General features: G+C 29.4%; 5 protein-coding genes and 2 pseudogenes across 7 annotated transcripts; 3 read left to right on the forward strand and 4 right to left on the reverse strand.

Annotated features, from left to right (window-relative positions):
• Window positions 1–236: 236 nt before the first annotated feature.
• Window positions 237–2,881, reverse strand: TVAGG3_0685240 (annotated as a pseudogene). The gene has a single exon: window positions 2,295–2,881. A coding segment is annotated over exon 1 (587 nt).
• A 1,034-nt stretch (window positions 2,882–3,915) lies between these two features.
• On the reverse strand, window positions 3,916–4,861 carry TVAGG3_0685250 (histone serine kinase protein; the record flags this gene model as incomplete). Its single annotated transcript, XM_001300178.1, has 1 exon — window positions 3,956–4,363. One exon carries the CDS (start codon window positions 4,361–4,363, stop codon window positions 3,956–3,958), a length of 408 nt encoding a protein of 135 aa, XP_001300179.1.
• Window positions 4,862–7,370: 2,509 nt separating this feature from the next.
• TVAGG3_0685260 (Ankyrin repeat family) lies at window positions 7,371–7,790 on the reverse strand (the record flags this gene model as incomplete). The annotated part of the gene is made up of 1 exon (XM_001300177.2): window positions 7,371–7,790. One exon carries the CDS (start codon window positions 7,788–7,790, stop codon window positions 7,371–7,373), a length of 420 nt encoding a protein of 139 aa, XP_001300178.1.
• Window positions 7,791–7,814: 24 nt separating this feature from the next.
• Window positions 7,815–8,402, forward strand: TVAGG3_0685270 (ribonuclease inhibitor domain-containing protein; the record flags this gene model as incomplete). The annotated part of the gene is made up of 1 exon (XM_001300176.1): window positions 7,815–8,402. One exon carries the CDS (start codon window positions 7,815–7,817, stop codon window positions 8,400–8,402), a length of 588 nt encoding a protein of 195 aa, XP_001300177.1.
• A 1,205-nt stretch (window positions 8,403–9,607) lies between these two features.
• Window positions 9,608–10,631, forward strand: TVAGG3_0685280 (histone serine kinase protein; the record flags this gene model as incomplete). The annotated part of the gene is made up of 1 exon (XM_001300175.1): window positions 9,608–10,591. The coding sequence occupies one exon, from the start codon at window positions 9,608–9,610 to the stop codon at window positions 10,589–10,591; it is 984 nt and encodes a 327-aa protein (XP_001300176.1).
• Window positions 10,632–11,634: 1,003 nt separating this feature from the next.
• On the forward strand, window positions 11,635–13,261 carry TVAGG3_0685290 (annotated as a pseudogene). Its single transcript has one exon — window positions 11,671–13,240. A coding segment is annotated over exon 1 (1,570 nt).
• A 212-nt stretch (window positions 13,262–13,473) lies between these two features.
• TVAGG3_0685300 (uncharacterized protein) lies at window positions 13,474–14,311 on the reverse strand (the record flags this gene model as incomplete). Its single annotated transcript, XM_051242825.1, has 1 exon — window positions 13,790–14,287. One exon carries the CDS (start codon window positions 14,285–14,287, stop codon window positions 13,790–13,792), a length of 498 nt encoding a protein of 165 aa, XP_051089412.1.
• Window positions 14,312–15,397: the final 1,086 nt, after the last annotated feature.

The following is a 15,397-nucleotide window of genomic DNA, read 5'->3' on the forward strand; positions in this document are numbered from 1 at the left end:
TTTTCCAGCTTTGTTTACCTCTAAAATATTGATTTATATATTAAATAGTGTCTTTTTATAGAAGAATTTCATTTCCTAAATTTTTTGAATTTTCTATAAATTTGTTGCTTTGAATTTATTTTACAACCATTCAAATTAATAAACGTTTTCCTTTTTATTGTTATAATTATTCAATCTGTTACTATGCTAGTATTTCATATTAAAAAATAAATATCCTATTCAAATTTTCAAAATTACTCAAATTTTAACAAACAGAACAGATGATGCTACCCCAAATTGTAGTTGTCCATAGATTGCCTCCAAAGAAAAGGATATCAACTTCATATGCGATAGAGAGAGAAAGAAAGTTGATGATCGCAGAAGAAAAGCCGGAAGATTGTATTTTTATATGGAAAAATTATTAAATTCAACTCCTGGAGTAAAGAATATGACTGATTTACGTAATTTAACAGCTTCCATAGCAAGCCTATTAAATCTCAAAATTGATCGTGCCGCAAAAAGATCTAAAGAGGCATTGACATGCTGGTTATGCGAAAACTGGGATAGGATACAAAATGAATATATTCCATCACCTCAAAATTTAACAAACCCGATAAAATTACAAAATTTAGAAAAATATCATAATGAAACACAGAACGAAAATGAAAAAGTTGCTGATATATTTGATATTAACGATGACTTATTCTCAAACTTATTTTTGATTATAATAATGAAGAATTTATTGATCAATTCATTAATGAAGGTCTTTCCTTTATTTAAGAAGTATACAAATAGTCAACAAGCAAGAACAAGAAATCCTCTGTATTAGATAATACTTGAATAAATACTGATATTTTTCTAAGCTGACGTTTGCTTCAATAAAATGCATTTCCAAAGCTAAAAGTTTTTGTTTCGCCCCTTTCAGAATTTATTCTTGAAATCTTAAAAATATTTTTAAAATATGTCCAAATATACATTAAAATGTAGTTTAGAATTTCACTTATATATAGTTTAAACATATAAATAATCAATTTCTAAAAACAAACTAATACTTCATAAAATTTCCAATATGTGAACTTAAAAAGGTGATGCAGCACGAAATATTAATTAACACATTCAATGTATAGTATATTTATTACTGTGAAAACGGATTTTTTATAATTTGTTGTTAAAATAATGTTTTCAAATTTTTAATGATCCAACTACGCTAAAATAATGCTTGATATGAAATGTATCAAATCATGCATATATGATCAATCTCATTAAGTACTAAAAATTGAATAATATTAATATAAGATAGTATTTATAATTTTATCTCTATAATTATATTCTAAAGCTCTTCCATTACATGCATTTCATCATTTTCTTCTTCATTTTCATTTTTATTATCAGAAGAATCCACCTGATCATTCGCTTCCGGTTTGGAATTCTTCCAAATTTTATATAAAGGAAATGCGTCAACAGCGGCTAACAAAACAATACCAATACCGTATGTAATGGAGTAGCACCACATGATTCTAATTGGATTAGACTTATCCGTATAATACAAAATAAAAGCAAAAAGAATAATTGTAACTAAGTTATTAAACAATGATATAATAATTGATGTATAAGCCCATTGGATTGCTTGAAGGAAAGCTTGTCCAATGAACTTACCGAACATAGCAACGGACATACCGTTGATGATACTGATCGCTTCACTTGCATATTTCAAAAATTTGTCACTTTTTCCGAACAGTTTTGCCAACGGTCTTGGAATTGCCCAGGAAACTATTGTTGCGAACAATCCCCAAACAACAGATAACCATACAGCATGGAATGTAAGCCACAATATTCTTGAATTTTCATGTTTCTGATATGCAAAAGATGTTGCCGGAATCTGTGCTTGTGTAATTCCGGTGAAAATTGCAATAACAAGTGCTTGGTATCTGAAAGAACAGATGTAGCCACTCATAACTTCATTGTATGCTGGTTCTGCCATGTTAAGACATGCGTTTCCGATGATTTTTCGGACAATAATGGCAGGAATGATGGCGGAAAGCTGAGCAAGAAGTTGACTGAGACCAATCTTCATTGCAATGCCTAAATATGGCGATGGCTTTGAGATAAGCATCTTGAGAGTTGGCTTTGAAGTGAACTTTCCGCAGAAAAATAGAACTGCAAAAGTAATTCCGGTGATTGATTCACTTAAAATTGTAGCTAAACCAGCGCCAAGCATTCCGATCTTTGCAGCAAATAAGAAAATAGGACCAAAGAAGCACATGTTAAGACCTAATGCTGCAATAAGTAAAATTGACGACAAACCAGTACGACCTTCAGCGATTAACAAACCAGTTTCAGCAATATACATAACAGAGAAAAACGCACATGATGAAAGAGGACCAATATACTTGTATCCTAATTTCAACAATTGGTTCTGAAGCTCCGAACCATCTTGCAGCTGCTTTGAGGTTAGGTACTAGGATGGCAGGAATGACTATACCGAAAAGTAAACTTAATCTGAATATATCTGCTGATAATTGATGAACTTCATTGTCTTTGTTTTGACCGAACAGCGCCGAAATTTCAGCGGATGCTGCTGTTGTAAGGAAAGAATCCAAATGATCTACCCATAGAATCGAAAACTGCATACGTTGAGATGGCTGATAATCCTTCTTCACCGACAGCGAGGAAATATAGAAAGTTGTAATACCATACGTACGCGGCATTGATATTTGACTAATAAAGGTCCGATGGCAAGACTAGTTATTGTTTTCAACGGGGGTCTACCACCTAATCTCCAGTTTTATCTTTAGTAATCTTTACAGATACACTAAGTTCTTCATCCGAATCTTCGGATTTATTATTTTTAACGACTTCGGGAGTATCGTTACTAACTAGTACTTTCAACCTTTTCACTCATTTATTTTTATAAAGCCATGAAAAAAATTTAAATCCTCAAAATAATATGATAAAAAGTATGATTAATAATGAATATCTTATTAAAATTTAATGTTTCTATGAATTCAATATTTTGAATGCTTATTCTCGTGAATTCTTTTATCATTTCAATTGGTATATTTGATCGTTATGGTCCTTATCGCAATCATAATTATAGAAAAATATCTATCCTTATTTTAATCTACGTAAATGTTCGTATCAATGGCTTAAATTTTTATGATAATTCTCCATTCAAAAAATAATTATTTCAAAAAGGAATTTTAAATTTTAAATCACTATATTATTAGTGATTATAAACTTGATTTCGTAAAAATTTTTAAAAAGTGTCAATTTCAAATTTTGATCAACTTTAATTAATTGCTGAAATACTTGATATCTAATATTCATTCACAAATATTATGTTATAGTACATGAAATGTGTTGCAGTCGATATAGAATTATTAAATAGATCAGTCTATTTCATTATTTTTAATCATATTCAATCAGATTGCAATCAGATATATATATTTTCTATTACATTAGACTTACTTTTTAAATTAAGGTCAGCGTCTTTAAATAGAATTAAATAATCAAATTTATTTATCTCATATGAAATTATTCGAACTATTGATATTTACGCCTGGTAACTATCTATTTGCTCTCTCTAAAGTATATCAAAAGCTTTCTGAAAGTGAAGTTGGCAGACTTAATTTAAGAATTTCCGGTATCCAGTTAGGAATCCATCTTTTTAAGGTCATTTAACCACTGAATCAAAAGCAACATCTAAGCAAAATGGTGCGATTCCGCCCTATTCTTGTGTGGACTCGGAGTTCTTTGCTGCTAGAATGAAGACTATCAAGATGCAAATGTTGCTTTTCAGATTGCTAAATACCAATGCGCAGTTTTTTGAGGCTTCACTCAACTTTGGCCAAGAATTCCTTTTTATTAAAAGAATGACCTCAGATTAGCCAGTATTCTTTAAATTTTGTAAAACAAAATGAAAAATAAATACAACAATATTATCAAAACAAACAAATTTTTTATTAAGAAAAAATAATTAATTTCTTTGTATAACTGTACTATTTCTTCTATGCCCTGAAGGTATTTTTCTAGCCAATAGTTGGCTCTCAACAACTTGTGACTTAAATCTTTGGTTTTGCTTTCGGGTTTCAATAACATTGGCAAATTTCGCTCTCTTGTTTACACGTATAGTGTTGAACACCTTTAAAATATCTGCGGCTGACGATCGCTCTTCAGGATTTGGATTAAGCATCATTCCTAGAATAATCGTAAATCTTTTATCAACAGTAGCTGGGATAACTATTTGAGCTTCAGTAATTTGCTTTTTAAGCTCAGTTTCGGTAGAAGCCTTGTATGGGCTCCTTCCGTAAAGGAGATAATAAAATGTTATTCCAAGAGCCCAAACATCAGCTTTAAGTGGATCGTACTTTGGACAAGAATTCATTTCTGGAGATGTAAATGGTAATGAGCCTGCAAATCGAGAAATGTATTTGCCATGTTCTGAATTTAGAGAAAGACCGAAGTCTGCAATTTTGATACGATTATATTGGTCTATTAAAATGTTTGTTGGTATCAGAGCTGTACTGCTGCAGACTAATTCAACTAAACATGAGCAAGATTGGGATTTCTATTCTCTGGGGTGCGAGGCTCGTCCAAAGTTCAAGCAGCTACAGTGTTTTGGATCACCTAAAGAATTTTGGGAATTCAGTTATCCGTTACTACTCTTAAATTAAAGTAGAGCACTACAGCGAATCAATCGTAATGCCTAGTCTCTCCAGTAACAAGCTGATCTGCTATATTAACTTTAAAGCCAAATCGATTCACATTGTTGCTGGTAAGTCTGATTGCTTCAGATAGAGAGCATGAATTGCTTCTTTATCATCTAATCCCCATCCCCGTTGTTCCCGATTGGATGACATGGACAATTCATCTTTCTCTAACGAAACAAAATGACACTTTTTGGCGGCTTATTGACTCAGAAAAATTTGAGAGTTAACGAATAATTTTGGCGCCAAAAATAATTTCTCTTAATTTATTAAATTTAATATACGCACATCCATAAGTTATGCTATTTTTTCTATTTATTTTGTTCTAAAATTCTAAATATTTTTTTTCATAACATAAAATATGATGTCTAGTCTCATTTACATAACAACATGCCTTAGAATAGGTTTTTTATTCTTTTTGTCACTTTAAATTAAGAATAAAAAGATAATTTAAATTGAATATTTGCGATTATTCTCACTAATGCTGCTTCCTCTTTTATTAGGTAGACAACAAAAAGTTAGCCTTGGACTCCCATATCAGATTTTTGATTGGTTGCGTATATAATGAGCTGGGATTGATAGACGAAAACCCAGTGAGAAAATTTTTGACGCCACTTTGAATTTTCATTGAAATATGTGTGGTCGATCTTTTAATATATAAAAATGGTCTATAAATATCGTATTAAACAATTATCCAAAAAGGAAAGTTCAAAAAAAGCATTTAAAAATTAGCAGTTTTCTTGCACTTTTTGAATTTCAATTTTGAATTGTAATTCAAATGTTGTGCAAGAAAATTGCATTCTCTTGCCTTCAATAATACAATTTTCAATTAAAAATTGAAAATTGTATATTGAATGCAAGAGAATTTGCAAAATTGAATAGTATTGAATTTTTCTGGATAACAATAATTAAAAAATAAGGATGATGCGAAATTAAAAATTTATTTATAAAGATACGCAAAATCATGAGTATATAGAGGAGTATAATTATCGCTTGATTCAATACAACTTTTTTAAAAATCAATTTCATTAAATATGTTATTTTTAATTTTGTTCGATCAAACAATACTACAATCATTTGTACATAACGAATACATGCCAAAAAATACTGAACGGTTCCTTAATTAAATCAATTTGATTGGCCACTTGGGAAATAATAGTATTTAATCATTCTCATTGCTCTCCAAGAGATTATGATATGCTAATGGAGTTATTCAGGTTAAAAGACTTATTTGAATAAATTCACTAACAAATCAAAGGCTAAAAAAAATTATAAAGAAAGGATATAATTCTGAGACAATTGATGTAAGTTGTTGGGATTAGATAATTTTTTAATACAAGTTTTCTACGACGGGATTTAAATCAGAAAAGAGGATAAAGAAAAACGTGGTTATATAATCGAAATTTCAGTAAAAAATCTTCAATAAAACGAACTAGTTTTTTATAAATAAATGAAACTAAGTTTCCAAATATCAAAGCAAAAATTTCCAGTTCATGTATAAGTTAAGCTTTTCTATATTAATGTCATACAAGCATCGAAAAAGTGTCTGGCATATGCCATTTCAGAAGCGGAAAATTGAGAGGATATGGATCTCGATGTAACTTAATTCTTTGTAAAGTTTATTAATTTGTAGTTAATGAGCGAAAAAGAAACTTTGAAATAAAAATTAAAACCGAAATCTATCTGATCAAAAAATATTTATTCTTGCGTTCTTTTAGACTTATTCTTATTAGAAAAAAGAAGTTCGCGAACAATATAAAAGTTCATACGACAAAAAATTGATAACATTGAAAGTTGAGACCTCGATTGAATTTTTTTTCATAATGATTTTTCAATTTAATGTCACTTTTTGATTAGAAAAATTGTCGCTAAAGTAATTTCAATTCTAATTACATAGGATTCAATGAAAACTAATTCCTCCTAAAAGATAGATCCGATTTTCAGTCAAAATGAAAAAATTCTTTTGAATACAATATATTTTTGACACGTTTTCGTTATTTAAATGCGGAGATGTTTTTTAAACCGCTCAGTTACATGAAAATGGATTTAAGTGGTTAACATAATTTGTCGAAATTTTATTGCATCTAATATAATGGGATTTTACCATATTTAAATTCTGTATAAACATTTTAAAATTGAATTTTTTTATTTGATAATTTCACAATTATAAAACGAGGTGCTTATTTAATTATAACCATTCTATGAGATATAGAGCAATTCATTTCATTTTAGTTTCATTACATACATATTTTCGAGATATTAAATAAATACCGTTGCAGCGATTTTGTAACCACTTGTAATTTGTTTATATTATACATTAGCATGGATTGTAAGTCATATTTCTTCCTTTCGTATGTCATCTTTTCGTTAATTGATAATACCCCCACTCAAAATGAAAAAACAAATATAAACAACCAAAGTTGCCAGCCAATCTATTTTTATTCTATGATAATTAAAAAAGATCATTTAAATCAGCCGTAAAATGAAAATCAGGGAAATTTTGCTGAATCCCATTGATGTTATAAGGGTCAGCACTATCTTCAGGATTTGAAAAGATAAATTCATCAAACTCAGGTAGGTTAAATTTGTTTGAGTCATTACCTTTGGTATCCTTATGCTTATTAGATAGCTGCATAATGGAGTGGCGTTTGCATATAAATTAATAATAAGCACGATAAGACAATGTTAAATTCTGTTTCTGATGTTAATATAACAACCTTTTTGCAATAAGAATTCAATTACTTCCATTTTAGAATGCCAAACAGCTTCATGAAGTGCAGAGTCCATGTTTTCACTTTCTTGATGACATATTTCAGCTGGTTTTTCATACAAAATATATTTTATTGAATCAATGTCGCCAGATCTTGCAGCTGCTATAATATCCGGCTGGAAATTATATGGTTTCTTAAGGATATATTTGTTTTTAGTCTTTTCAAGCTTACTTTCTATCTTTGACTTATCCTGTTCACATTTTATCAATTTTTGTTCAACTTCTTGCTTTGATTTTTCAAGTTCAGCTATTTTCTTCTTAAGTTGCTCGATTTCTTCGTTTTTCTCTTTCTCTGCTTCGTCTAAAAGCTTGTGTATCGCTGTAAAAGTTGTCATTGTCACCTTTTTGTCACTTTTATTATGTTGATTTCAATAATTTGTTCTGTTTATCTGGAAACTTATAGGAGTACATTGTTAGTGAAAGGAAATAACTGGCTAGAAAAGGAAGATTTTAACGATATTGATCGAGTCAATATTAAAACAATAATGATTCGCGATGGTATTTCAATAATCAAAGATCACGTGTTCGAAGGATTCGTAAATCTCGAAGAAATATATCTACCATCTACTATAGAGCAATATGATCCAACAGCATTTGATGATTGTCCAAATTTACGAAATGTTCGTTGGCCAGGTGATGAAAAAGATGTAGAAAATGACAAAGAAGTAGAAATACCAGAAAGCATTCAACCAGCAATACCAATGGTCCCTTGGACTGTAGCTATTATACTTTTAGTTGTTTTAATATTTGTAATATCATATTTAGGTGATGAGATCAAAGCAAAGGATGAGATAATAGCGGAGTTGCGTAGCCGTGAAATATCATCAGAAAAAGTTGAAACAAAAAATGCCGAGGAATTAATTAGGATTCTTAAAACTCTTGATGCAGATAAAGAAACAATTGAATTAGCCCAATCTATTAGAGATCGTCTCGCTCGTTTGGACTAACTCTTGATTTTTTAAATTGATTTAATGGGCTTTACGATCACTAACCATCGGAATATACATATATCATCATTTGTTATGCATTTAACTGCTCAATTTTTTTATTTGCATCTTCAGAAAAAAATCTTCAAATTCCTGTGTTTTGCTTAGTATCGAGATCTCAAAATATATTTGTTGTTACATTATAAATGCTTATTTATCTTAATTATGCAAAAAAAATATTTTTTATCCAGAAATTTTTAAAGAATATAAACATAAAATGAATGATTATAAAATTTCGGCAGAATTTTTAGAAATGATTTAACAGAAGGACTTAGGAAAATAGAATGTAAAGATATTAATCCAAAATATCTGATAAAAAATTAAATTTGGAACAATTCAATAAATCTATTGAGCAATGTCGACTTCTGCTCGTTTTCTCTAATCATATTTATTTCTGTTATTGCTTTGTAGCAAATCGCAAAAATTTGTTTTTAAAGCTTAGTAAAATCTATTTTAAAATAAGAAATATAAATCATGTGTAAAATGATTTAAGAATCAATAATAATTCAGTGAATTATAACAGGAATTTTGAGACAAGTTTCCCTTTTTCATTGATTTACTTTTTCTGAATATTCAATTTCTATGACAATGTCGAAGCTGAGATTTTTAGTGAATAGTTGAGCAATGCTCTAGATAGATAAATTGGGCGATAAGATAATTCATTGAAAAAATTTAAATTGCAAAAGTTTGAATACAAAATGGGTCGACCAAAGAAATCTACGTCTCAAAGTTTTTTGGATATTATTAATATATTGTAGGTAAGGCAGAAATATCCACTGATTGATAGATAAATTAATTGAAAACATAACAAAATTGATGTAAACTTCACAAAACTGCTATTCTGAAAATTATTCAGAAAAGTTCCTCTCAAAACTCCAAGATATCTTTAACAATTTTTCGCTTTTTAATTTTAGATAAAGGTTTTTTATGATATGATAAATCAGAATAACCATATTTCATTTTGAAATTGAAATCAAATTTATGCTAATTATGATCGTTTATAAATGATATTATAATTGATATATTTTGGTTCGATTCAAAAATTGAATTGTTGTTTTGAAAGTTTATCTCAAAATAGAAGATTGTCATGGTATTTAGATTGCAAGAATATTTGAAATATTTTTTGATTAATCAACAATTTCAATTTCAAAATTTCTCCATTCAAAATGAAATCTATCCAAGAGAGTCATCCATCTATTGACATTGAAGTAATCAAAGAAGCATTAGATAAAAGAGGCTATAGACTTGATGAAATTGTTGGATACGGTGCATTTGCATGCGTTTTCAAAGTTTTTTCATATCAATATAATCAGTATTTTGCTGCAAAGGTTTGTTATGTTGGAATTTCTATGATGACAAAGAATATTCAATCATATACTGCAGAAATTAATGCTCTATCAAAACTATACCATCCTGCGATTATCAACGTTTTCTCTTATTTTAACGATGGAGACTATTTATTCCTTATTCTTGATTATTGTTCAAAAGGAAGCTTACGCGAATATGTTAAAAATACTTCAAAGCCGGATTACTCTTTGATATTTTCTTGGATGAGACAGGCAATCGAAGGATTAGTTGCCTGCCATTCAATGGGTATCACACATAGGGATATAAAACCAACAAACATTTTAATAGACCAATATAATCGTATCAAAATTGCAGACTTCGGTCTTTCTCTAAATTCAGAACATGGCAAATACATTTCTCGATTTGCAGGCTCATTACCATTTACATCTCCAGAAATGAATTCTTGTCCAAAGTACGATCCACTTAAAGCTGATGTTTGGGCTCTTGGAATAACATTTTATTATCTCCTTTACGGAAGGAGCCCATACAAGGCTTCTACCGAAACTGAGCTTAAAAAGCAAATTACTGAAGCTCAAATAGTTATCCCAGCTACTGTTGATAAAAGATTTACGATTATTCTAGGAATGATGCTTAATCCAAATCCTGAAGAGCGATCGTCAGCCGCAGATATTTTAAAGGTGTTCAACACTATACGTGTAAACAAGAGAGCGAAATTTGCCAATGTTATTGAAACCCGAAAGCAAAACCAAAGATTTAAGTCACAAGTTGTTGAGAGCCAACTATTGGCTAGAAAAATACCTTCAGGGCATAGAAGAAATAGTACAGTTATACAAAGAAATTAATTATTTTTTCTTAATAAAAAATTTGTTTGTTTTGATAATATTGTTGTATTTATTTTTCATTTTGTTTTACAAAATTTAAAGAATACTGGCTAATCTGAGGTCATTCTTTTAATAAAAAGGAATTCTTGGCCAAAGTTGAGTGAAGCCTCAAAAAACTGCGCATTGGTATTTAGCAATCTGAAAAGCAACATTTGCATCTTGATAGTCTTCATTCTAGCAGCAAAGAACTCCGAGTCCACACAAGAATAGGGCGGAATCGCACCATTTTGCTTAGATGTTGCTTTTGATTCAGTGGTTAAATGACCTTTAAAAAGATGGATTCCTAACTGGATACCGGAAATTCTTAAATTAAGTCTGCCAACTTCACTTTCAGAAAGCTTTTGATATACTTTAGAGAGAGCAAATAGATAGTTACCAGGCGTAAATATCAATAGTTCGAATAATTTCATATGAGATAAATAAATTTGATTATTTAATTCTATTTAAAGACGCTGACCTTAATTTAAAAAGTAAGTCTAATGTAATAGAAAATATATATATCTGATTGCAATCTGATTGAATATGATTAAAAATAATGAAATAGACTGATCTATTTAATAATTCTATATCGACTGCAACACATTTCATGTACTATAACATAATATTTGTGAATGAATATTAGATATCAAGTATTTCAGCAATTAATTAAAGTTGATCAAAATTTGAAATTGACACTTTTTAAAAATTTTTACGAAATCAAGTTTATAATCACTAATAATATAGTGATTTAAAATTTAAAATTCCTTTTTGAAATAATTATTTTTTGAATGGAGAATTATCATAAAAATTTAAGCCATTGATACGAACATTTACGTAGATTAAAATAAGGATAGATATTTTTCTATAATTATGATTGCGATAAGGACCATAACGATCAAATATACCACAATTGAAATGATAAAAGAATTCACGAGAATAAGCATTCAAAATATTGAATTCATAGAAACATTAAATTTTAATAAGATATTCATTATATAATCATACTTTTTATCATATTATTTTGAGGAGTTTAAATTTTTTTCATGGCTTTATAAAAATAAATGAGTGAAAAGGTTGAAAGTACTAGTAGTAACGATACTCCCGAAGTCGTTAAAAATAATAAATCCGAAGATTCGGATGAAGAACTTAGTGTATCTGTAAAGATTACTAAAGATAAAACTTGGAGATTAGGTGGTAGACCCCCGTTGAAAACAATAACTAGTCTTGCCATCGGACCTGTTATTAGTCAAATTATCAATGCCGCGTATGGTATTATTACAACTTTCTATATTTCTCTCGCTGTCGGTGAAGAAGGATTATCAGCCATCTCAACGTATGCAGTTTTCGATTCTATGGGTAGATCATTTGGATTCTTCCTTACAACAGCAGCATCCGCTGAAATTTCGGCGCTGTTCGGTCAAAACAAAGACAATGAAGTTCATCAATTATCAGCAGATATATTCAGATTAAGTTTACTTTTCGGTATAGTCATTCCTGCCATCCTAGTACCTAACCTCAAAGCAGCTGCAAGATGGTTCGGAGCTTCAGAACCAATTGTTGAATTAGGATACAAGTATATTGGTCCTCTTTCATCATGTGCGTTTTTCTCTGTTATGTATATTGCTGAAACTGGTTTGTTAATCGCTGAAGGTCGTACTGGTTTGTCGTCAATTTTACTTATTGCAGCATTAGGTCTTAACATGTGCTTCTTTGGTCCTATTTTCTTATTTGCTGCAAAGATCGGAATGCTTGGCGCTGGTTTAGCTACAATTTTAAGTGAATCAATCACCGGAATTACTTTTGCAGTTCTATTTTTCTGCGGAAAGTTCACTTCAAAGCCAACTCTCAAGATGCTTATCTCAAAGCCATCGCCATATTTAGGCATTGCAATGAAGATTGGTCTCAGTCAACTTCTTGCTCAGCTTTCCGCCATCATTCCTGCCATTATTGTCCGAAAAATCATCGGAAACGCATGTCTTAACATGGCAGAACCAGCATACAATGAAGTTATGAGTGGCTACATCTGTTCTTTCAGATACCAAGCACTTGTTATTGCAATTTTCACCGGAATTACACAAGCACAGATTCCGGCAACATCTTTTGCATATCAGAAACATGAAAATTCAAGAATATTGTGGCTTACATTCCATGCTGTATGGTTATCTGTTGTTTGGGGATTGTTCGCAACAATAGTTTCCTGGGCAATTCCAAGACCGTTGGCAAAACTGTTCGGAAAAAGTGACAAATTTTTGAAATATGCAAGTGAAGCGATCAGTATCATCAACGGTATGTCCGTTGCTATGTTCGGTAAGTTCATTGGACAAGCTTTCCTTCAAGCAATCCAATGGCTTATACATCAATTATTATATCATTGTTTAATAACTTAGTTACAATTATTCTTTTTGCTTTTATTTTGTATTATACGGATAAGTCTAATCCAATTAGAATCATGTGGTGCTACTCCATTACATACGGTATTGGTATTGTTTTGTTAGCCGCTGTTGACGCATTTCCTTTATATAAATTTGGAAGAATTCCAAACCGGAAGCGAATGATCAGGTGGATTCTTCTGATAATAAAAATGAAAATGAAGAAGAAAATGATGAAATGCATGTAATGGAAGAGCTTTAGAATATAATTATAGAGATAAAATTATAAATACTATCTTATATTAATATTATTCAATTTTTAGTACTTAATGAGATTGATCATATATGCATGATTTGATACATTTCATATCAAGCATTATTTTAGCGTAGTTGGATCATTAAAAATTTGAAAACATTATTTTAACAACAAATTAAAAAAATCCGTTTTCACAGTAATAAATATACTATACATTGAATGTGTTAATTAATATTTCGTGCTGCATCACCTTTTTAAGTTCACATATTGGAAATTTTATGAAGTATTAGTTTGTTTTTAGAAATTGATTATTTATATGTTTAAACTATATATAAGTGAAATTCTAAACTACATTTTAATGTATATTTGGACATATTTTAAAAATATTTTTAAGATTTCAAGAATAAATTCTGAAAGGGGCGAAACAAAAACTTTTAGCTTTGGAAATGCATTTTATTGAAGCAAACGTCAGCTTAGAAAAATATCAGTATTTATTCAAGTATTATCTAATACAGAGGATTTCTTGTTCTTGCTTGTTGACTATTTGTATACTTCTTAAATAAAGGAAAGACCTTCATTAATGAATTGATCAATAAATTCTTCATTATTATAATCAAACAATAAGTTTGAGAATAAGTCATCGTTAATATCAAATATATCAGCAACTTTTTCATTTTCGTTCTGTGTTTCATTATGATATTTTTCTAAATTTTGTAATTTTATCGGGTTTGTTAAATTTTGAGGTGATGGAATATATTCATTTTGTATCCTATCCCAGTTTTCGCATAACCAGCATGTCAATGCCTCTTTAGATCTTTTTGCGGCACGATCAATTTTGAGATTTAATAGGCTTGCTATGGAAGCTGTTAAATTACGTAAATCAGTCATATTCTTTACTCCAGGAGTTGAATTTAATAATTTTTCCATATAAAAATACAATCTTCCGGCTTTTCTTCTGCGATCATCAACTTTCTTTCTCTCTATCGCATATGAAGTTGATATCCTTTTCTTTGGAGGCAATCTATGGACAACTACAATTTGGGGTAGCATCATCTGTTCTGTTTGTTAAAATTTGAGTAATTTTGAAAATTTGAATAGGATATTTATTTTTTAATATGAAATACTAGCATAGTAACAGATTGAATAATTATAACAATAAAAAGGAAAACGTTTATTAATTTGAATGGTTGTAAAATAAATTCAAAGCAACAAATTTATAGAAAATTCAAAAAATTTAGGAAATGAAATTCTTCTATAAAAAGACACTATTTAATATATAAATCAATATTTTAGAGGTAAACAAAGCTGGAAAATTTTCAAATCAAAAAATCAATTTAATTAATTTGCAATTTCGAATTTAATCTCTAATATATTGAATATTCTAGTCAGATGGATATAATTCACATAATAAATACACTTATTAATTTGATTTAATTTAAAAAAAAATCAATGGAAAACAAACTATACTGCAGAATATAGATTGCTATATAAAAGATATATTCATATTTGATTTCATTTTAACGCTAGTTATATTTCACATTCAGGGAATTGGATTTTTATAAAAAAAAAGTCACTTTTCGTCGAGCATTATTCGGAAAAAATATGTCACTTTTAATAACAATTGAAAACAGACATAATGAATACTAATTAATGGAAATTTAATAACTGATAAATATCAGATGGGTCCACTTCAAAACCGTTGTCTTGCGGCAATTCATAAAAATTCATCGAATTTTTATCATTTTGCATTTTTTCTTTACTTAAGAAAAAAGCTACCCAAGTATGGAAGTATCGAATTCAAATTTTCTGCACACCAGCATATTAACGCAGATTTATTTCGGTAGGCTAATCGATCAATTCTTTTATTTATTTTACTAGAAATGCTCTTTATGAACATTAATAAAGAGTTAATGGTAAATTTTCCTCCATAATTGGATTCCAACATCTCTATAACTAAATCATATTTAATTCCGTTTGACCTTAAGCGATTGAGGATCTTTTGATTATCTGTCATCTGTTTGCTTGATACATATTTGATTTTGCGTATTTTTCTTGTACTAATTATATCGTCTATGATCTTTGATGCATTCATATTTAATATTTTTTCAATACAAAATTTTGAGTACCTTTCAATTTTTGAAAGTTGAATAAATTTTCAAAGGA

Source organism: Trichomonas vaginalis, chromosome III, assembly GCF_026262505.1.
Source record: "Trichomonas vaginalis G3 chromosome III, whole genome shotgun sequence".
NCBI lineage: Eukaryota > Parabasalia > Trichomonadida > Trichomonadidae > Trichomonas > Trichomonas vaginalis.